We start from the raw sequence: 23,940 nt of genomic DNA, 5'->3' as shown, positions 1-23,940 counted from the left end.
AATCAAACGCTCTACACCATATTGATAACGACCTATAATAACCACAGAACTCAGCACCGCTGAACTCAGCAAGCATACAGTACACAGCAGAACATGATTATCACATGAAACATTCAGACTATTATTCTATCATTTCACCCCTTTCTAGTAAAGATAATGAAGCCAAATATTAGACATGGGGTTCCCTCCACACATCAGTTAATTAAAATACATTGCCAGCATTGTTGACATCCAAAATCGGTCGAGTATTTTCAGAATGGTCTGCTCGTTGAAATGTAAGGTTGCATATACCCTATACAATGCCATATGTGGACCAAGGCTTTACAGGTGGGATACACGCGTAATAACATGGTTTTGATTGACTGTTTTGACTTCCAATTGCAGCGCAGATAGTGATTGTGGTGAAAATGCAACTGATTGGAAGAAATCTGTGGAGGGCGTGGAGCTGAGATTACAGATTCCCTCTAGCCCCCCCCCCCCCCAACACCGAAAACACCAGCCTAACCGCCACCACCTACCCAACCCAAACCGAGGATGAAAGAAATACCAAATATTGTATAGCGAGCAGATCATTGGATGGGCGTTCATAAAGACCAATAGTGCAGCCTGCATCAGCCGCGAGACGAAATCTATATTTTGCCAAATTGTAAGACAGCAGCTACATAAACATATTGACGGATCATGATTTAATTAGTACCATAAAGCTTTCTACCTCGGACCATGGAATATTCTTTATCACGAACCTCAGACGCTACTGGTATCATGGACAATTGAGGTGGTTCGTTGCATGATATAGTGATGTTTTAATTAGTGAGCTGTCGTGGGTGGGATTGTGCTGCAGAAGATCAAAGCATAGGCTACTAGGTTTATGGATTCGGGCACTCACACAGGGAGGCCTGATGGAAGCTGCGACACATTTGGATATGGCACAGTAAACTTCGAGTAAAGGATAGCTATGAATGCGCGAATGAAATTGTGTCGATATATTGCAATACTAGAATAATAATGGCTGTTTTTTTGTAATGTGGTATATAGCATAGTGACTAAGGGTGAGATGTAAAGCGAAGCCTGCAGGATTTTGATATCGGAGCTAACTATATATTTCGCTGCTTTACTGGAAACGTAAACATCCGGATTATCTTTGATCTTTGACTTAATATAACGGTGAGAGTAGTTAACCAACTACAACTCAACAACACAGGACTAATGTCTTCTCTTCCTTCTATTTAAACGGAGAATTACGTTTTAATCTTAAAAAGAGGGCAAGTAGTGTGAGTTTGGGCTTTGCGCTCCTCAGGAATCCTGTGTGTTGTGTGATTGGCCAACATCAACATGCCAACCTCACGCTCCGGTGCCACCCCGGTGGAATACTGGGTCGATGGCTCGCGCCGAGATGTCTCCATGGATGAGTTTTACACCATGGGTCCAGAACTGGGAAGGTAGAGTACTGTAGTCTGTGCCTTTATTGACTCCAATGCATGCAGTAACTACCACCAGCATCATGACCTTCATAACTATCAGAAGGGCTTGTTTCTGGTTCATGTACTGCAGAAAAACATATCAGTTGAATTTCATCCAATAGTATTTCATTAGGTTATGGCTATAGCTAGAGTATACATTTTGAATTACCATGTTTACAATTTCAGTATTTATCTACTGTGTATTACACATGGATTAGGTTTGATTCTCTGACAGGACAGACAGAACACATATTTTAGACCAGTTCAGAACGAGGTATCAATTGCATATGCATAGTTCAGCACCATGGACAGCTCCTCCTGTTAACAAGTGACAATTTCTCTCCCATCTCACCTCATAAGTAGCCTACTAACCTTGATGCCAAGACACAATCAACATGTGTCAAAACATGATCTTCACTCTGTCAGAGGGGTAAACAGCCTACTGTGTTTGCTATGGATATGGATATGACCTCTCATTGTAATGGGAGCAACACATGGCTTAGCACTGGACAACAGTGAAACGTGAAGGGATTAGTGCAAGTATGGAGGAAACAGGTGTTACAGACCATTTTCAGAGGCTCTATATGGAATCTCCCACTACCTCTGACCCCTCCACTCCCCTCCCCTCCCCTCCATCCACATGAGTCTGGCTTAAGTACACTCTTACATCACATCCAGATTGACAATGTCAACATGTCAATATTTGTCACTTGGAGTGGGTGTCAGTGGTCTGTTGAAGTTTGGGGGTCTGACTGACAGATGGAGTGGCAATTGGAGCCCTTCTGGGTATTCATGCGTTTGATGAAGACATTCGTCAGCAGGCGTAAACAACAATATCCCACCATGTCCATGGTTCTGACTCAAAACACAGGCTCACTGTAATTGCTAATTCACACTATAGGGGAAAAAATAATCTATGCCAAGCAGAGCTGTACTGGGCTGGCCTGGTTACACATCCGCCGTAGTTGCTGGGACAGTGTGAGAGAATATCTGAAACGGCACAGTGCAGTTAGGGTTGGCCATATAATGTGAATCAGAAGTCATATTTCCGTTGGATATACTGTGGAACAGTATGCAGCACCAATGCGCCTGTGCCTTTATATGAAACCTTATTTCACACCACAACTGCATGTATAATGGACAGGCACCCATTTTGTCCCTTCGGGGAGAGATCTCACTGTCAGTGGTATAACAAACTGTATACCAAGCGTTCAGAAAGCTGTCCACACGTCCCTTTACAGAACTCAAACACAGAACACTAGATCCAAATCAAATGATATGGTTATTACTTAAAGTAGTGCCACTGTTTGCTAGAATTAGCAGTAACAATTGAACACCAACAGCGCATATTGACTCAGATACAGACGTTTACTGAATGAATCATCTGTGATCGACATTTGAGGATCCATCAACAAGTCTGCAGATCGATCGTAAACAATAGGCCAGTTCAGCCACTGGTACTTGCTTCATGCACGTAAACATACACAGCTTACTCTCAGCTTCCCCCAGCCTCCCCATATAAGGGTGTGCACAGTTGTTAGGGGTCTACTTTTCAAGGAGAGTTGTCCTGGTTACCAAGGAGACCCTACTGCTATGAGAGTGGTGTCGAGAGGGCTGCGGGATGATTATGCCTGGATTGTATTAGCAGTAGCAGGACTGCTGGAGAAACAGGGAATCATTTCCTAAGCAGGGCAAATGCCGAGTGCCCCCATAGGGATACTACTGAGGGGAAGTCCCAGATTAGATAGCTGCTGGCTCCTGCCAGTACACCCTCCTTATTCCACTGTGTGGTTTTATTCTGACCGCTCTCTTAATAACGACCTAGTTCAGTTTTACACAATCGACATCCGATTCTATCTGACCAAAATACCAGTTATGCTGGCGGTATTGAATAGTAATGATTGTACACATGTACATATCGATAGCTCACTTGATGATGGTATACCGGTATCGAAGCGGATTAGTAAATCCCGAGAAAATACTGTTGCGACAAAGGCCTCTATTTCTTCAACGGCTCAACTGAATTTGAACACACATTGATAAAAAAAAAATGATACCTTTCAATGTTGAGATATACCAAAATACAGATATGAAACAGTGGGACTCTACTGATGAACGTATATCATATAGATAGAGCACCAGAACACATAACCATCTGTATGTGTGAGGTCATATAGACTGTTCAAGTGAAGCAAGATACATGTGGTGCTCCAGTTGTCCTAGGCAACCCACAGCTCAGCTGCTGCTGTGTCTTCTGCTGCTACTGCTTTCCCTAGTTCGAACTAATAAAGATACACGCTGGGCCAGGGCATTATCTCTAGATTCCCAAGTCGATTTAAAAGCAACAGACAACACGAGACAGCCCAGTCACGTATTAACAGATTACTCGCGGTTTCAGCTCATACTTAGTGCTACCCTCTGGCCTCTCATGTAAATCGTGCCATGGCTTTGAAATGCTTTCTGTATTTTTTCCTCCACAACGGGTTTGATTTATCAGTGTTAGCAATAAGCATGTAGATGGATGCTGCATCGAACGGTTCACCGTGGAGTTGTTATTGTAGTGCTTGAGGTGGATGTCAGCTTTTGAGTGTTACGTTGGATGAGCAAATGACATTATACTTACTTATGATTCATAAGAAGTTCATGAGTAGAACTTGAGATACAATGCTGAATCATTGCCCCATGGAGAGAACCATATAATCGGAGCTGTTAACCGATTTACCTTCTTCCTAGGGGGGCCACGTCAGTGGTGTTTCGCACGGAGGAGAAGAAGACACAGAAGCCCTATGCTGCAAAGGTCCTCAAGAAGACTGTGAGTCCATCGGCCATTTTATAGTTACACTGACAGGATCCTAATGGGGGCTCTCATTCTCGTTCTTCCCATTTCAGATCGACAAGAAAATAGTGCGGACTGAAATTGGTGTCCTGCTGCGACTTTCCCACCCGAATATTGTAAGAGGTCACTTTATTTGATCCAATACGCCGCTTATAAACATTCAAATGTTATCTTTTCTCAGCCCATGATGGACATGAACAATAGTGGTGACTTGTAGGATACTAGCAACTCCAATGTTTTTGATATGTTGTATTGTTTAAAAAAAAATTGTTTCTAAGAATGTGAATTAAAGGAGTATTAATGGGGACCTTAGTAACATGAATGTTTTTATTATGTTTTTGTCAACATTTTTGGCGAGTTCTCAATATCGTCTTCCCCTCTACCTGTGGCTTTTGGACCTCAGATCCGCCTGAAGGAGATCTTTGAGACAGAGACAGACATCGCCCTCATCTTGGAGCTGGTGACTGGAGGGGAACTATTTGACAGGTGCTTAAGCCCAAAATATACCACCCTTACGACCCCCGTCTCAACCCTATATCCCTGCTGAAATTGGTTTCACTTCGGCGAGGCCAGAGGTGGAGTCAGTGGCCTCACTCAGTCCCCCTGTTCCATTTGCCTGCTTTGTCATTAGCAGCAATTTATGACACAGGCGTTATTGAGATGTAGAGCATAAAAGGAATAGAAAATTATGTTTGTAATGGCCCTCACCAGCACTGTTGCCAGGAAACCGATTAGAACACTGTGGTTTGAGCAAATACCCCACTCATCTGTAAAACTCATCATGAATAATCAATATGAGTCTGTTTCTCTATTTTTTAATTGTTTTTGTATAATAGCCAAATTAAATTGTCTGTTAAACTCGTTATCCTCCTATCATCTTATAGGCTTATGAATGTTTGACAGTAACAAGTACCTATTATCAGGTCTGTGACAATACCAGTATCGCAATATTTCTTCCGTGGCAAAAATGAAAACACAAAGCACACTATTTGGTCCTTTAAAAACCTAGTGTTTGTAAAACAATGTGTGCTGTAGCTTGGAAAATAAATACATGTGACTCTGGATGACAACATAATGATGTTTGTTCCCAACGTTAGGACTGTTTTCCTAAATACATTCAACTCGCTTCGTGTTTTGTTTCCTTGCCACGATACTAACGAGTATCGTGGTACTGGTATCGTCCCGGCCCTATTATTTTCCCTCACTACAGAGTTGAGGGCCCGCTCTCTTCCAAAGTGGGGTATTTGAACCCTGTGTAACGTTTGAACAGTGTTTGACCGTTAGGCTCTTTCTACCCCTTTAGGATCGTGGAGAGAGGCTACTACAGTGAGAGAGATGCTGCCCATGTCATCAAGCAGATTCTGGAGGCAGTGGCGGTAAGATATGTGATTGAATGGACACTGATGGGCTATTGAGTAGAAATGTGCCTTATTTCACCAAATGCTTTGGAATTTGCTAAAAATTCTGAGATGCACAGTTACATTGAGATACACTCCCTTCTATGCAGAGAAGAGAGAGTAGAGATGCTGTTGCTGCAATATGTTTTGTCTTTCACTATGGTGGCAATCATCTTAACATGTATTTTTCTTAAAACTGCATTGTTGGTTAATAAGGGCTTGTAAAAGTAAGCATTTCACTGTGAGGTTGTTGTATTCGGCGCACGTGACAATTGAAATTGGATTTGATCTGCAGTAGCTTCAATAGAAAACAGGTCAACATGGAGCTGAGAGACTTTTCAGCGTTGTCATTTTGATGAGGTTTGTTCAGTTGAGACAGGTCTCTTATCCGTACTTTGCATAGGGAAATGCACATACTTTTAGGCTTAATATTCCATTTGTTTCAGGTTTGGTCTTCTCTGTGTCCAGTCACTGCACACACTTCTAAAGTCTAATCGCATTTTAGCACAGAGTTCAATATGCTTCCTATTTCATATTTCCAGTGAGCTAGTATGTGCAGTCAGTCACTGCGCTCTGTTGCAGGCAGCGCTGAGCCCTGTTGCAGGCAGCGCTGAGCCCTGTTGCAGGCAGCGCTGAGCCCTGTTGCAGGCAGAATGATATCTCCCAAAAATAGAGCATGATTATTTTGTCAGTGGAAAAATGCCACTAAACATTGTTTTGGGGTTTAAGACTTGGCAATGGCACCAATGAATGTTAACCAGAAGATTAGTGTGAGAGCCTTTTTTTAGAAATACAAAATGTATTGTAATCCCAGAATACAAGCAGCTAAGGGCTTGGCTGGACACAGACACACACACACACACACACACACACACACACACACACACACGGTAGATGTGGGTCAGATGTGGCATCGGTCTCAGCTAGAGGAATGACGGATGCGTGTGTGTGTGAACGTACTTGTGTTTGAGTGACTGTGTGTGTGTGTGTATCCGTGCGTATGTGTGTTTGGTGAGCTGAAAGTGTGAAATAATCCTCTCAGAGAGCCATAGCAATTCTTTTTAACAGCCTCTTAATCTTCTGACCAAGAGAGGCAGCAGGCAGCAGGAATGTGGGCTGCCTGTTATGTAACAGTGCTAGCGAGTGCGTGCCTGTGTGATCAAGCCGCTGCTGTGATGCCCATATGGCCACTGCTTTCGTTTTCTAAATAAGGATGTGACAAGTGGAGAATTAAAAAAATTGTAAACAGCAATTTATCTATCGGTTTTCCCCGTTTAGAATTGTATGCATGTTTCTTATCGTTCCATATGAATTCGCAATGCAAAATATGGTCCTACCACATCCTATTGCATATGACCACTAGGGGGAAATGACGTTCTTTCTACTCGACAACAGAGCTCGCCGTAGATACACACAGTGAGGCGTGGCTTAATGTGGCCACGCCCCCCGAGTAGGGTACTCCCGTTACTCCCCGAGTAGGGTACTCCCGTTACTCCCATAGCCTAGCCTAAGATAACTAGTGCCGCTTTTTGTAGTTTCAAGAAAAGTTTTCAGCAGCTTCACGTGTCGTTATTAACACACTTGGCAGTCACAACAACAAATGATTTGCATGATACTTATTCTGCCACTCCAATTTGTTACCCGACCTGCTAACACTGACAGTAAAGCTGCCACATTATACTTAAGTCACTGTTTGTTAACCCTTAGCGTTTTCGCCGGTTAGCTGACTGGCTAGCGAGAGAAGTTTGTCTCGATCTAATTCGCTAGTCTTAGATATGTCGCGTAACTACTTCCTGTCTTCACCTGCCCCTTGAACGGTCTAGATACTTGGAAAAGTTTAATCCTGTTGGCTTGCCTATACAGTGCCCTCGGAAACTATTTAGACCCCTTGGACTTTTTCCACATTTTGTTACGTTACAGCCTTATTCTAAAATGGATTAAATAAAAAAAATGCCTCAAGTGAAAATAGGTTTTTATACATTTGTGCAAAAAACAAAAATACCACATTTACATAAGTATTCAGACCCTTTGCTATGAGACACAAAATTGAGCTCAGGTGCATCCTGTTTGCATTGATCATCCTTGAGATGTTTCTACAACTTGATTGGAATCCACCTGTTGTAAATTCAATTGATTGGACATGATTTGGAAAGGCACACAACTGTCTATATAAGGTACCACAGTTGACAGTGCATTTCAGAGCAAAAACCAAGCCATGAGGTCAAAGGAATTGTCCGTAGAGCTCCAAGACACAGTGGCCTCCATCATTCTTAAATGGAAGAAGTTTGGAACCCCCAAGACTCTTCCTAGTGCTGGCCGCTTGGCCAAACTGAGCAATCAGGGGAGAAGGGTCTTGGTCAGGGAGGTGACCAAGAACCCGGTGTTTACTCTGACAGCTCTAGAGATGGGAGAACCTTCCAGAAGGACAACCATCTCTGCAGCACTCCACCAATCAGGCCTTTATGGTAGAGTGAAGCCACTCCTCAGGAAAAGGCACATGACAGCCAACTTGGAGTTTGCCAAAAGCAGCTAAAGACTCTCAGACCATGAGAAACAAAACATTATCTTGTCTGATGAAACCAAGATTGAACTCTTTGGCCCGAATGCCAGGTGTCATGTCTGGAGGAAACCTGGCACCATCCCTACTGTGAAGCACGGTGATGGCAGCATCATGCTGTGGGGATGTTTTTCAGTGGCAGAGACTGGGAGACTAGTCAGGATCGAGGCAAAGATGAATGGAGCAAAGTACAGTGAGATCCTTGATGAAAACTTGTTCCAGAGTGCTCAGGTCCTCAGACTGTGGCAAAGGTTCACCTTCCAACAGGACAACGACCCTAAGCACACAGCCAAGACAACACAGGAGTGTCTTTGGGACAAGTCTCCAAATGTCCTTCAGTGGCCCAGCCAGAGTCCCAATCGAACATCTCTGGAGAAACCTGAAAATAACTGTGCAGCCAACCTGACAGAGCTTGAGAGGATTTGCTGAGAAGAATGGGAGAAACTCCCCAAATACACGTGTGCCAAGCTTATAGTGTAGTGTCACACCCAAGAAGACTTGAGGCTGTAATCGCTGTCAAAGGTGCTTCAACAAAGTACTGAGTAAAGGGTCTGAATACTTGGTAAATGTGGTTATATTATTATTTATTTTTTTAACAAAACAATTTAATACATTTTAGAATAAGGCTGTGACTTAACAAAATGTGAAAAAGTCAAGGGGTCTGAATACTTTCCAAAGCCACTGTATGTGCTTTCAACTTGCTGTAGACCAGCTGGGGAGATAGCCCTACCAAATGGCCCAAAGTAGCCTATGGCGATATTTCCACCTACTTAGTTTACACAGACAATACACATAAGCTAGTTAGATACAAACAAGTGTTAGCTAGCAACTTACCGGTGTTGAAGTGCTTCGAACACACACAGATGTATCAAGTAACCGGAGCCCACAGCTTTCCATCATTATCGCGGCGTATAGTCTGAAATCATGAGGTTCGTTTAGCTTGGTCCTTAGGCAGTTGATGAAACTTAATTTGGCGGTCTTTTCTCCTACTATTGTTCAAACAAACAAAACGGTATGCAACAGATGAATAATGATAAGTGAGAAAGTTACAGATGCACAAATATCATACCCCCAAGACATGCTAGCTGTGTATGCTATTTATGCCTCTGTAACTTTCTGACTCATCATTATTCCCAGTCGTTATCCGTAATCATGGTAGCGTCCACATTAATGTAGACACCCAAAGTCAGTAAACTACTTGCTAGATATCAATAAAATCTGGAGTGAAATACTCCTTCCATGGAGGTTTTCGTATTGATATAGAACAAGACAAAAACAGCAATGCTTCTCCAATGGGACCTTAAACTGGCTTTAAGGCACCTGTATTTATTTGTTTATACCATAAAGAGCTTTCTGAAAAATTGCTGGAAAAAACCCGAAGTAATTGCAAAAGAGGACCAGAACCTATGATATGAATAATCAAGGACTTGGGACTATAAGGTTATATCCAGTGGCATCATTAGACCTGGGCTTCAGAGGTTTTTGATCCAGCCACCAACCTTTCAGAGGTAAAAAGGTCTGATATGAGTTTCCGTAACCACACATCACTTGCTCTATATGCAGTATTAAAAAACATGTTTGACTGACAAATTATAGAACAGAGCAAATATGGATATTCAGAACTTCTTCCGAAAGAGTGGCAAAAAAAGCTAGCAGGTTGAGCAAATTGAGGCAGCAATGAATGAGGTGGAGGGCAGAAACGCCAGAAAGAGTTCGCCACAGGTTTATAGCTAACGAGCTAGTCTCTCCCAACATAAAGGTTGGCTAATGCTAATAAGCTAGCGCTAGCGCTCAGCATCCTTAAGCTATTGGGTGTCATGAGCAAGCAAAGAATGTTGTCATGATATTAAGACGAAGTGTTTATTTCCAGCAAGTGTATTTGATAGGTTTCGTGTCTGTAGCTAGCGTGTCGAGCTCAGACCGAAGATAATGTTTTGGGACTTCTGATAGTGTGGACTGAAGCGGAACTTTACGACAACATTATATTTAACCCTGTTTAAAGTGGTAAAACTGACAAAGTTAAATAATCATACAGGCCGTATTCCATTCTACAGGTAAACATGCATAGCTCATGTCTGTTATTTCCATATAGGTTATGTAACTATTTAAAAACAGCCATTTATTCACTTCGTGAAATGATTTAATTGAGATTTTATTTGTATTACTCTTTTCATTCACTTAGCTAATTACTTTTTTCTGTTGTTGCATTGTCTTTAGGTGATCCTGCAAGTATGCATTTCATTGCACTGTGCACTCCATGTATATCATGTGTATGTGACGAATAATCAAACTTGAACTTAGAAGGGAAGGGCAGCCATGAAGAGAGGGGAAAAGATGGCCAGCTTTATGGTTCGATTGAAGGTGAACAAAACAGTGAAAAATACACAGGCCCTTAAGATTACATAACCTTTGAGGATAACTTAACATCTCAAATGACCTGGTACAAGTGACCAAATGAAATGAATCATAGAGGTCTTATAACTTATTCCATTGTACAGGTAAAAAAAAATTGCTCATGTCTCTTTATATTCATATAGTCTAGGGGCTATGTAGCTTCTTATCTATCATGTTTGGAGTTGTGTTGCACTGTTACGTAGACACTTGACATTTTTTCCTTACAGATTAGTTGCCCTGGTCGTGTCAGTATACGGTAACTGAAAAACCTGAAACCAACTATAAATTGTAGAAATTCATATACAAATATTAAAAGCATTTAATGAGAAAACTAAGAGGTGTGCAACATGAAAATATTGTCCAATTTACATTGTGTAATTTATTGACGGTCCCTAACTAGCCCCAGAGATAGGCTATCCAAAGTCAGGTCGCACACCAGCCAGCTGTAGCTAATTGGTGAAAAAGTTTGGCTAACTCCTCCCACCTGCGAACACACACACACACACACACGCCCACATCAAATCACAACCCCGAAACCAGCTCGCGTTTAATTTCAGCCATGGCCGCTAGCCTTTGTTAATGAACCAAATCTGAAACGAGGCCAAATCAAGACGTGTAGTCGCCCTTTAAAACTAACTAATGACATGTTGCACCCCTACCTTGCTAGCTTTCAGATGAGCAAAGGAGGACAGATGAGAACAGCAGTCCAGTGGAACACTTACAACAGCAGCAGCCAGGGGCAAATGGTAGGGAAAAGGATGATTTAGGTGACCCAGACACAGGCCCAAAACAAGTTCAGCTACCCCAGTATCCCCTTGACCGTTTTGGATTGAAAAACTAGCGGCACACTAGACACGACACAGAAACAGCAAAAGAAGAGGAAATGATGGAGAGGGAAACCAGACAAGACACATAGACAGCAATAGAAGAATAGGATATGATGGAGAGACACCAGAAGAACAGAACAGGCCATAACAGAAGAGGATAGACATAGGAGACAGTAACAAACAAGACACGGAGACAGCAACAGAAGAGGGCACATGGAAAGAGAATATAGGTGGATTGAGCACACAGTCACACTTCATGCTTCTCTATAGGTTTTAATTCAGTTTTATTTGCACAAAATATAAGAGCTGAAATACAGACAGTGAAAAAGTAAAACATGGTTTACAAATAATTTGCAGGTGAGGTGAAAAAGCCTGTGAAATTACTATTAAAAACAGTTGTTTACTTTTAACCCCCATGCTGGCTTTGGGCTAAGCCCCCAATGTCTTCTATCTGCAAATTTATGGTTTTGAGAGAGTATTTTGCAAGTCTCAGATCTCAGAATTGCTTTGTGATGTCTTCCGCTTTCATGACTCAAAAAGTACATCAAAAATATTTGATTGACAACCCAGCATTTTGATTGACAACCCAGCATTGTGTGATTGGATTGCAGATAGAACATTGTAGCACCAAGTTCAAAGGCTTCTCCACATTTTTTCTCATCGTGAATAGATTTTTTTCACACATCTGACTTATCTCACACGTGAAGGACCTCCTAAAGAACAAATCTCTGTGAATAACACTGTTTTTGGGTAAGGGATTTTTTCGTAACATTAACAATCCCAATTCCGTTGAAGTTTTAACGTTCACACCTCTAATTCTAAAGCATGCTTAACACTGGTGGCTGTGTGGTGGGATACATCTCATCCATGTGTGCTCGCTCCAGGCTTTGAATCTGGGGGGAGTGGGCGTAGGTGCATCAGGTGTTTATGAGTGTGTGTGTGTGTGTGCGTGTGTGCATGACAGAGATAAGGGGGGGGGGGGGGGGGTGCAGAGTTTGGAGGTTTTGTTTATGTGTGAGTGGACAAGCAGCACCACTCATACCGTCTTTCAGACTGTTTCCCCTTCAGTGCTCCAATCTCATAGTTCATCAACTGAGGGCTACTTTTACTTTCAGGATGTTGACATTTATGATTGCTGAGTGTATATGCTACCGCATGTATACATCATACCTGCCACGAAACAATCTTATGATGAAGCTGCACAGAACCAATACAGTTTATTGCTTCTTATTGTGTAATTACATGATTTCTTTATTTGGCATATAGCCTCCGTGCATAGGGCATTCTGTGGGGTTATGGAGCACCGTTAATAGGTTTTGAGTCATAAACACCTATGCAGGGGCATTTTTAATGATCGCGAGCAGAGATAGAGGCCCAGCACTTTTTAATTACCGGCTATAAATCAATTTTCATATCATACACGTTTTTCAGTAATAGGCCAATGAAATAGGCCAATTTAATCAATACTCCATGAAACCATGCAGGTATAAGTGACATAAGTGAGAACTAAGTTGGGGTCTCAACTTACTGTTGAGAGTTAGAATAGTAGAATACAAGTAGAAGGTGCAAGTTTGAATTTTGTTTGTGCATCAGCTATTTTTCTCTGATGTCAGTCATTGACAGTCATTCAATTAGCCATGTCAGCTAACAATTTTTAGATTGGAAAATAGACTAGCCAGCTATCTAAACTTGTAGTAATACCGACCGGTCACACAGTGCGTGTGCCCAGGGGCCCTGACCTCCAGGGGGCCCCCCATTGATTTTGTTAGTCACTCTCACTCAGAAATCATGGCATAAGTAATGGAAAAATGGGTAGAATTGCAGGAAATTGACTTTAGAACGTCCATTTTTCTCTCCTACGTCAAGAGGGGGGGTGGGGCACTAAAATGTTTTGCCCGTGCGGTGGGGGAGTAGAACCAGCCCTGACTAACCATGGCATTTTCCAACAAATTTCTCAACATAATTTATGCTCAAGTCTGTGTGAAACTAATCACCATAGAGAACACACCCCCCCCCCCCATCTTTCTGTGCATGCTGTATCTAAGCAGCCTGCTCCCACTCTGTTTTTTTTTTGTCATCTCATTAAAAAACGACATCTGTCAAAAGCCCCGGTACACAAATTTAATAAACCATCGACACCGCCATGACTCATTCGTACACTTTGGGCCCTCCCCAGCCATCCCAGCCCGGCTAGTGCACAGCAGCACAGACTGTAATTTACAACCTTTCTCCCAGGCAGACAGAGCCAGAACATCTCAGGGGAGATGGGTTCAAAAGGTTCTGCGTGGAGGCCCATCAATAGCCAGCCTGGCAGGGGAGGGAAGAGTTTTCCATTAGAACTAATAGCAGTCAGGCTGGGCACTTACTGCCCATTCTAGCTACAGTAGCTGATGGCAGACTTGGGGCTTAACCACAGGCTTTCTCAGAGACTTCGCTGGTTAATTTGCCGGAATGAGTCTGGGCGTTCACAGCAGGGAAGGGAAGTGTGCGATAATGACGAGAGCGTGGCGCCGCGTGGGTGTTGTTAGCCGCCCCGGGACTCACGGTGGAAACAGGGCTATATTTTGACTAGGTCATTATATGTCTCCTCCCAGGGCCTCTGTGTGTGGCTGATGAGACCCAGTGGCATAGGTTACTAGAGAGGTCCTGACCTTATTACAATCATGTTGAGACCAGTGGTGGAAAAAGTACCCAATTGTCATACTTGAGTAAGAATAAAGATACCTTAATAGAAAATGAAAGTCACCCAGTAAAATACTACTTGAGTAAAAGTCTAAAAGTATTTGGTTTTAAAAGTACATGTAATTGCTCAATTATAGTTAAGTATCAAAAGTAAAAGTATAAACCATTTCAAATTCCTTATATGAAGCAAACCAGATGACACAATTGTATTGTTTTTTAAATTCACAGACACAATCATGAAGTGGAACGACATTTATTGGATATTTCAAACTTTTTTAACAAATCAAAAACTGAAAAATTTGGCGTGCAAAATTATTCAGCCCCTTTACTTTCAGTGCAACAAACTCTCTCCAGAAGTTCAGTGAGGATCTCTGAATGATCCAATGTTGACCTAAATGACTAATGATGATAAATACAATCCACCTGTGTGTAATCAAGTCTCCGTATAAATGCACCTGCACTGTGATAGTCTCAGAGGTCCGTTAAAAGCGCAGAGAGCATCATGAAGAACAAGGAACACACCAGGCAGGTCCGAGATACTGTTGTGAAGAAGTTTAAAGCCGGATTTGGATACAAAAAGATTTCCCAAGCTTTAAACATCCCAAGGAGCACTGTGCAAGCGATAATATTGAAATGGAAGGAGTATCAGACCACTGCAAATCTACCAAGACCTGGCCGTCCCTCTAAACTTTCAGCTCATACAAGGAGAAGACTGATCAGAGATGCAGCCAAGAGGCCCATGATCACTCTGGATGAACTGCAGAGATCTACAGCTGAGGTGGGAGACTCTGTCCATAGGACAACAATCAGTCGTATATTGCACAAATCTGGCCTTTATGGAAGAGTGGCAAGAAGAAAGCCATTTCTTAAAGATATCCATAAAAAGTGTTGTTTAAAGTTTGCCACAAGCCACCTGGGAGACACACCAAACATGTGGAAGAAGGTGCTCTGGTCAGATGAAACCAAAATTGAACTTTTTGGCAACAATGCAAAACGTTATGTTTGGCGTAAAAGCAACACAGCTCATCACCCTGAACACACCATACCCACTGTCAAACATGGTGGTGGCAGCATCATGGTTTGGGCCTGCTTTTCTTCAGCAGGGACAGGGAAGATGGTTAAAATTGATGGGAAGATGGATGGAGCCAAATACAGGACCATTCTGGAAGAAAACCTGATGGAGTCTGCAAAAGACCTGAGACTGGGACGGAGATTTGTCTTCCAACAAGACAATGATCCAAAACATAAAGCAAAATCTACAATGGAATGGTTAAAAAATAAACATATCCAGGTGTTAGAATGGCCAAGTCAAAGTCCAGACCTGAATCCAATCGAGAATCTGTGGAAAGAACTGAAAACTGCTGTTCACAAATGCTCTCCATCCAACCTCACTGAGCTCGAGCTGTTTTGCAAGGAGGAATGGGAAAAAATTTCAGTCTCTCTATGTGCAAAACTGATAGAGACATACCCCAAGCGACTTACAGCTGTAATCGCAGCAAAAGGTGGCGCTACAAAGTATTAACTTAAGGGGGCTGAATAATTTTGCTCGCCCAAGTTAAAAAAGTTTGAAATATCCAATAAATGTCGTTCCACTTCATGATTGTGTCCCACTTGTTGTTGATTCTTCACAAAAAAATACAGTTTTATATCTTTATGTTTGAAGCCTGAAATGTGGCAAAAGGTCGCAAAGTTCAAGGGGGCCGAATACTTTCGCAAGGCACTGTAATTTACAAACGAAGCGTGTGTGTTTAGTGAGTCCGCCAGATCAGAGGCAGTAGGGATGACCAGGGGATACTCTCTTTATAAGTGAGTGAATGGAATATTTTCCTGTCCTGCTAAGCATTCAACATTTGACAAGTACTCTTGGGTGTCAGGGAAAATGTATGGAGTAAAAATGACATTTTCTTTAGGAATGTAGTAAAGTAGAATTAAAAGTTGTCAATAATATAAATAGTAATGTACAGATACCTAAAAAATGACATAAGAAGTACTTTAAAGTTGGGGCTGTCCGTCTTCTCTTTACACACAAGTGTGACAGAGGCCTGCCTCGGTCATGGGGGTTCAACATAAGGAACTAAAGTCTAATTCAATCATCAACAAATGAAGAGACCTGTCAGGGTCAACACTGCAGAGAGCTACATCTAAATAACGGACAACCTTAGTCCTACCTGAAGTGCAAGTCCAAGGAAATGTGTAATCCAATGGAAAATAATTCAAGTCAATAAATGAATGAATAATAATCAGGGTTGGGGAGTAACGGATTACATGTAAGGGATTAACTAAATAAAATGGTAACTGTAATCCGTTATGTTACCAGCAAAAATATTGTAATCGGATTACAGATACATTTGAAAAACTAGGCTTTTTTTTTTAACGCTACAGTCCAAGCTGTGTCTTCCAAAGCTGTCGGCATCCAAAGATTATCCAACTTGAATAAATGCTTGGAGGTAAGGATGACAGCAGTTGTCGCGTTCTGACCATAGTTCTGTTATTTTATTATTTGTTTTAGTATGGTCAGGGTGTGAGTTGGGGTGGGCAGTCGAAGAGGAGGAAATCCGTTACAGCAGTGGTGTAGTCTACAGCGATACGGATGCCACTTATTATTGATATCTACATAGCGCATTGATGTGAATCACACTGCTGCTCTCTCATTTAGCTATTTGCGCCTTATAGATTGTGGTTGTTGTGGACGGCTGTTCACAAATCTAAATGTGTATTTCAACCCAATAATGGTTGCATTCAAGAAGTTTAAGCTGCCTATCAATCATTGTTTTTAAAACCAGTGGACAACCAGTGAAAAATGTGCCCTTGCAACTGCTGCTAATAAGTCTAATGCCTTTTAAGGGGAAAGTAATCAAAAATTAACTGAATGTAATCAGATTATGTTACTGAGTTTAGGTAATCCAAAAATTACATTACTGATTACAATTTTGGACAGATAACTAGTAACAGTAACAGATTACATTTAGAAAGTAACCTACTCAACCCTGTTAATAATCCAACAAAAATATTAAAGGTCCAATGGAAACAAATCAAATTTTATTTGTCATACACATGGTTAGCAGATGTTAATGCGAGTGTAGCGATATGCTTGTGCTTCTAGTTCCGACCATGCAGTAATATCTAACAAGTTATCTAACAATTTCACAACTACATTATACACACACAAGTGTAAAGGAATGAATAAGAATATGTACATACAAATATATGGATGAGCGATGGCCGAACGGCAAGATGCAGTAGATGGTATAGAGTACAGTATATACATATGAGATGAGTAATGTAGGGTATGTAAACATTATATAAAGTGGCATTGTTTAAAGTGGCTAGTGATACATTTATTACATCCAATTTTTAATTATTAAAGTGGCTAGCACTCAATGTTAGTGATGGCTGTTTAACAGTCTGATGGCCTTGAGATAGAAGCTGTTTCAGTCTCTCAGTCCCTGCTTTGACGCACCTGTACTGACCTCGCCTTCTGGATGATAGCGGGGTGAACAGGCAGTGGCTCGGGTGGTTGTTGTCCTTGATGATCTTTTTGGCCTTCCTGTGACATCAGGTGGTGTAGGTGTCCTGGAGGGCAGGTAGTTTTCCCCCGGTGATGCGTTCTGCAGACCTCACTACCCTCTGGAGAGCCTCACGGTTGTGGGCGGAGCAGTTGCTGTACCAGGCGGTGATACAGCCCGACAGGATGCTGTTTGTGAGTGTTTTTGGTGACAAGCCGAATTTCTTCAGCCTCCTGAAGTTGAAGAGGCACTGCTGCGCCTTCTTCACCACGCTGTCTGTGTGGGTGGACCATTTCAGTTTGTCCGTGATGTGTACGCCGAGGAACTTAAAAAACGTTCCACCTTCTCCACTACTGTCCCGTCGATGAGGATAGGGGTCTGCTCCCTCTGCTGTTTCCTGAAGTCCACGATCATCTCCTTTGTTTTGTTGACATTGAGTGTGAGGTTATTTTCCTGACACCACACTCCGAGGGCCCACACCTCCTCCCTGTAGGCTCGTCGTTGTTGGTAATCAAGCCTACCGCTGTAGTGTCGTCTGCAAACTTGATGATTGAGTTGGAGGTGTGCATGGCCACGCAGTCATGGGTGAACAGGGAGTGCAGGAGAGGGCTGAGAATGCACCCTTGTGGGGCCCCAGTGTTGAGGATCAGCGGGGTGGAGATGTTGTTTCCTATCCTCACCACTTGGAAGCGGCCTGTCAGGAATCCAGGACCCAGTTGAACAAAGCGGGGTCGAGACCCAGGATCTCGAGCTTAATGACGAGTTTGGAGGGTACTATGGTGCTAAATGCTGAGCTGTAGTCGATGAACAGCATTCTTACATAGGTATTCCTCTTGGCCAGATGGGTTAGGGCAGTGTGATTGCGTCGTCTGTGGACCTATCGGGGCGGTAAGCAAATTGGAGTGGGTCTAGGATGTCAGGTAGGGTGGAGGTGATATGGTCCTTGACTAGTCTCTCAAAGCACTTCATGATGACGGAAATGAGTGCTACAGCTCGATAGTCATTTAGCTCAGTTATCTTAGCTTTCTTGGGAACAGGAACAATGGTCGCCCTCTTGAAGCATGTGGGAACAGCAGACTGGGATAAGGATTGATTGAATATGTTCGTAAACACACCAGCCAGCTGGTCTGCGCAGGGGGACCGGCAGCCTTGCGAGGCTTAACGCGTTTAAATGTTTTACTCACGTTGGCTGAAGTGAAGGAGAACCCACAGGTTTTGGTAGCAGGCCGTGTCGGTGGCACTGTATTGTCCTCAAAGCGAGCAAAGAAGTTGTTTAGTTTGTCTGGGAGCAAGACATTGTGGTCCGCGACGGGGCTGGTTTTCCTTTTGTAGTCCGTGATTCACTGTAGAGCCTGCCACATACCTCTCATGTCTAAGCTGTTGAATTGGCTCTCTGAACATTTCCACCAAAGCAGTGTGGCGTATGAGATAAAACAATGCTAGGCTCTCTCCAAACAATGAGGGAGTTGGATTAAGATTACTGGGCTATGGCGTGAACGGGCAAAAGTGGTGAGGGAGGAGCACCCTTCTCAAATCAAACAGTAATCTGCGCCGCTTGGTCACGTTGTTTACATAATGTAATACAACCCATCAATATTTTTGGAACTTGAGAAATACTGCCCCAAACACCTTAGTGATGTGTAAAATGAAACATCCTTGGACAAAATTAATTACAGATTTCTTGTCGTCTTAGATTCATTCTGGGGATTTTGAGGAAGTGAAATAGGCCTTTTTCTACCAGATAAGTTGTTTATTGTTTTAAGTTGCTCTTTTTTTAACCTTTATTTAACTAGGCAAGTCAGTTAAGAACAAAATCTTATTTACAATGACGGCCTAGGAACGGTGGGTTAACTGCCTTGCTCAGGGGCAGAACGACAGAGTACCTTGTCAGCTCGGGGATTCGAGCTTACAACCTTTCAGTTACTAGTCCAATGCTCTAACCACTACCTGCCGCCCCTTCAGTTGCTCTTGAACACATTATTTTCATAGTTCCACCATAAACACCATAATGTTTCCTTTTATTTTCACTTGATGCTTTCATGGTAACCTTACAACACTGCAATCGATCCGGTAGTCAGAGTCGGAACTCTCTTGACTCTTGAGGAATAGGATGGTGAGAGCAGTCAGAGAGCCTCTGAGCTACTGCAGCAATGGGCCCCGTCTGTTAAGTCAATTTTAGATCAGGGGCTGCTCATTTAGAGTTTAAATTAATCCTGCCAAGTGAAGCCCTGATTGGGCTGTGTCCCTCAGGTCTCACAGTGATAAAAATGGTATCCATGAGTTCACCTGACTCTGGGGAAGTACTGTATATATACTGTAAAGGGCTTCACTGCCAAAATCCCAAATTATTTTTAGGCTGCTCTGCTGCCTCTGACATTCTCTCTGTTCTTCAAGTGTCAAAGCCTGTACAGATCTGTCATCTAGTCCACACAGTTGTGATCATTGACGTTAACATAAACGGATTTGTTCTTGTGGTAAAAGTCTGCTTAAAATGGACAAAATGTACTTAACTACCACTGACTGCGTATATAAAGGTGACAGAACTCAACATCCAGCTACACAACTGTGGCAGCTTCTGGGGAAGGTATTGTATTATTTAGTTACTGACCTTTATTTTACCAGGTAAGATAACTGAGAACATATTCTATTTTACAGCAACGACCTGGGGAAGAGTTACAGGGGCGAGGAATAAGCCAATTGGGAGCTGGGCATGATTAGGTGGCCGTGATGGTAAGAAGTCCAGATTGGGAATTTATCCAGGACATCGGGGTTTACACCCCTACTCTTACGCTAAGTGTCATGGGATCTTTAGTGACCACAGAGAGTCAGGATACCAGTTGTAACATCCCATCCCGAAAGACAAAAAAACCTATGCAGGGTAATATCCCCTTCACTGCCCTGGGATTTCCTTAGACCAGAGGGGAGAATGACTACTGGACCTCCAACACCACTTCCAGCAGCATCTGGTCTCCCATCCAGGGACTGACCAGGATCGACCCTGTGTAGCTTCAGAGACAAGCCAGCAGCTGGATGCAGAGTAGTATGCTGCTGGGTAGGGCTATAGCAATAACATTTATAACATCTACAGCAAGGCTGTCCAATCTTATTTTGTAAAGGACCGGTGTGGGGACAGGCTTTGGCTCCAACCCTAAACACTATTGAATTGTGACTCATTCAGAGATAAATCATGTTGTATCCTTGAGTATTGATCCAGTAGCATATTTCTGTCAGATGATTACTATTGATTTACAATCAGTCCAGGCTTGGCTCGGTCAAACAGTAATCAATGTCCCTGAGCTCTGCTGGCCTGTACTGTGGGGGAGGGTCAGAGATGGTGACCGCTTAGGATCTCACATGTTGTAAAGCATGACTGAAAAGGTGGGAAGGACCCCATTTTGAAAGACAATAATATACAAACTATAAATATAAACTAAAATGCTAATGGCAAGAGAGACCATTTTTTTTAAATGGTTGTTTTGGCATTTCAAAACGTCATTCCAAACTCATTTTGAAACAAGTGCCACACCGGCTTGCATTTGAACTGATCAGGGCCCGGTTTCCCAATAGAGATGAAACTTAGGCTTACAAGTGTTTTAACGATTTATCTTTCCTATAACAGCAGAAGATGTAGCAAGCGTTTCCCAAAACACCACGCAGAGAGAACGGTCGCAAAGTGCATTGTTGGAGCATGTGTCAATATTGACAGGATCGAAAGAAAGGGAGCGCTGCTCTCGGATCAGCTTTCCCCAGTTAAGTACCTTTAACATTCAAAATATTTCACAATACTGACGACGGATCAGCTCGTAGAAAGTAATGACCACCTGCGGTGCAAATATTGAGGCGGCTTATTCTAATACTTATCCAATAAAAATGCACTAAACGATGAACTTAGACATGTTCGACTTTCACAGAATGCATCACATTTATGTTTCAACTGTCAACAAGCTACTGGCACCTATATGCACGTATTTTGGGACTGTAATAGAATCCAGTCTTATTGGAATGAGGTTCATTCAGAAGATCTTAGATAATTCATTTGCTCTTTCACCGAACCTACTTTATTTTGACTGTGACATTGTATTTGAGCCTGGATCTGAACGTCTATTTAGCCCCAAAATGAATTTTGCTGTTGAGTTCCACACCATATCTGCGAGGATGTGGCCTCTCTCCAGGCTTCTGCTATTCTTCCCCTAGAAAAACTCACTTTTGACCTGCACCAGAGGACTGAAAAGTTCTGGAAAACATAGTCTCCATTATGTAGAACACCGCCCATAAATGGCCCATATAAATGATACTGCCGTCTTTGAATTTTATGATATTTGTTTTACTGTATTTTTACATAACTCCCTATACTCTGTCTGTGTGGTGCGCTTCTTTTGTTGTCCGTGTAAACCCTGATCAAAGAAGAAAAAGATACATTTAAATAAAGAGATAATTACAACTACAAAAAAACATAGCCTTAAGATGCTTTTGGGAAACAGGTTTGACAACAGTACAGGGCCCGGTTTCCCAAAAGCATCTTAAGGCTACATTCATTGTTAGAACCTTCGTAGGAGCATCGTTTAAATCTTAGAGCAGTTTCCCAAAACCATCGTTATTAACGTTGCACTTGAAAATGCTTGTAATCGAACGCCTGCCTCAGACCACATATTGAACAGCTAAGTGTGTCGTTAGATGCTTTTTTATGCCCTCCCACGTAACTTCATACACAGAAGGTCTCCGCTAAACATAGAATCACATGGTTTATCAATCTTTCTGTGACGCCGACAACTTCAGAACAAAATATGACAATAAATACAAAGTTGCCAGTGTCTTTGCAAATGATACAAACAAGCGACATATAAAAATATACTTTAAATAAAAACCGAGTTGAATGCAAATATAAACAATAGGCCTATTTTTATTTATTTATTCCTTCCAATTTCGATCTCATTGCAGCAACTGTCCAAAGGGCTCGGGAGGCGAAGGTCAAGTCGTCCGTCCTCCAAAACATGACCCGCCAAACCGCGCTAATTAACACCCGCCCGCTTAATCCGGAAGCCAGCCGCACCAACATGGAAACACCGTTTGACGACAGAGGTCAGACTGCAGGTGCCCGGGCCCGCCACAAGGAGTTGCTAGAGCGCGATGAGCCAAGTAAAACGCCAAGCGTACCAATGCACCAAGTCTGGAACAAACAGGACCCTGAGCACCTTTTATCCCCAAGCCTAAAGACTGCTAAATAGTTAGTTTACGTGTTAACCAAATAGCTACCCAGACTATCTGCGTAAACCATTTTTTTGTATCAGCTCTTTTCACCCATCACATACACTACTGTTTATTATCTATCCTGTTGTTTAGTCACTTTATTCATATCTACCTCAATTACCTCATACCCCTGCACTTCAGCTTGGTACTGGTACCGCCTGTATCTCGCCAAGTTATTGTTACTCATTGTGTATTTATTCCTTCTGTTCTTATTTCTATATTATTTTTCTCTCTGCATCCTTTTTTACAACAGATGAATCACATCATACCGTATAAGGTCTAGAGTTTTACCAGGTTAGGTTACACGATCAGGAAAAACTACGGGCCCCAGAATAGTTTTTTTCCCCCACCAAGCCACTGGGTTCTGTGGTGCCACTTCTGGGTGAATGAGAGTTTGAATCTGAGCTTCCTCGGTGTCAGAGAGGTCTCTAATGTACAAACACTGGTTCAGGAAAGCGTCAATAAGTCGCTTGAATATTTGCAGCCGTAGGTGGTAATATCTCGACTAGGTGCCGATCCCTCATCGGTATTGTGAAATAATTATAATGTTAAGGAAAGATTTGAATGGATGATGGTGATCTGAGCGCAGCACTCCCTTTCTTTCGATCCTTTCAGTTTCGACACATGCTCCCAGCGACGCACTTCATTTGCCATTTTTGGTCATTTAACAGGCGTTCTTATTCAGGGCGATTTACAGTCAATGGATTCAACTAAGGTGGCAACTGTTTTGTTCTTTTGTGTTTTGTGTCACAGTATTTGCATGAGAATGGGGTGGTGCATCGTGACCTGAAACCGGAAAACCTTCTCTACGCTGACCTCTCCTTGGACGCCCGGCTTAAGATAGGTAACCACACGTACCTGTAGACTAAGGCTACAGAACTGACACCTTCCTTGATAAAACTGACAATTTCCTAGCTAAATAGGTGGTGGCACTGACTGGGAGTGCCACCGTTTGCAGTTTGGTCAAAATATGAAAATGCCAAATGTTTTATTTATTTAATTATTCTCATATTTAGATGAGAAAATATTACTGG

General features: G+C 42.4%; 1 protein-coding gene across 1 annotated transcript in view; it reads left to right on the top strand.

Annotated features, from left to right (window-relative positions):
- The first annotated feature begins 493 nt into the window (after positions 1-493).
- Positions 494-23,940, top strand: part of LOC110524086 (calcium/calmodulin-dependent protein kinase type IV) — a 30,975-nt gene continuing 7,528 nt past the window's right edge. The window contains exons 1-6 of the mRNA XM_021603408.2: positions 494-1,439; positions 4,194-4,272; positions 4,350-4,412; positions 4,700-4,782; positions 5,600-5,672; positions 23,660-23,750. Coding sequence (XP_021459083.2) covers positions 1,333-1,439; positions 4,194-4,272; positions 4,350-4,412; positions 4,700-4,782; positions 5,600-5,672; positions 23,660-23,750 — 496 coding nt within the window. The 5' untranslated portion in view covers positions 494-1,332. The remainder of the gene's footprint in view (positions 1,440-4,193; positions 4,273-4,349; positions 4,413-4,699; positions 4,783-5,599; positions 5,673-23,659; positions 23,751-23,940) is intronic.

The sequence above is a fragment of the Oncorhynchus mykiss genome, chromosome 5 (genome assembly GCF_013265735.2).
Source record: "Oncorhynchus mykiss isolate Arlee chromosome 5, USDA_OmykA_1.1, whole genome shotgun sequence".
Taxonomy (NCBI): domain Eukaryota; kingdom Metazoa; phylum Chordata; class Actinopteri; order Salmoniformes; family Salmonidae; genus Oncorhynchus; species Oncorhynchus mykiss.
This window is presented reverse-complemented; position numbering and strand designations above follow the sequence as displayed.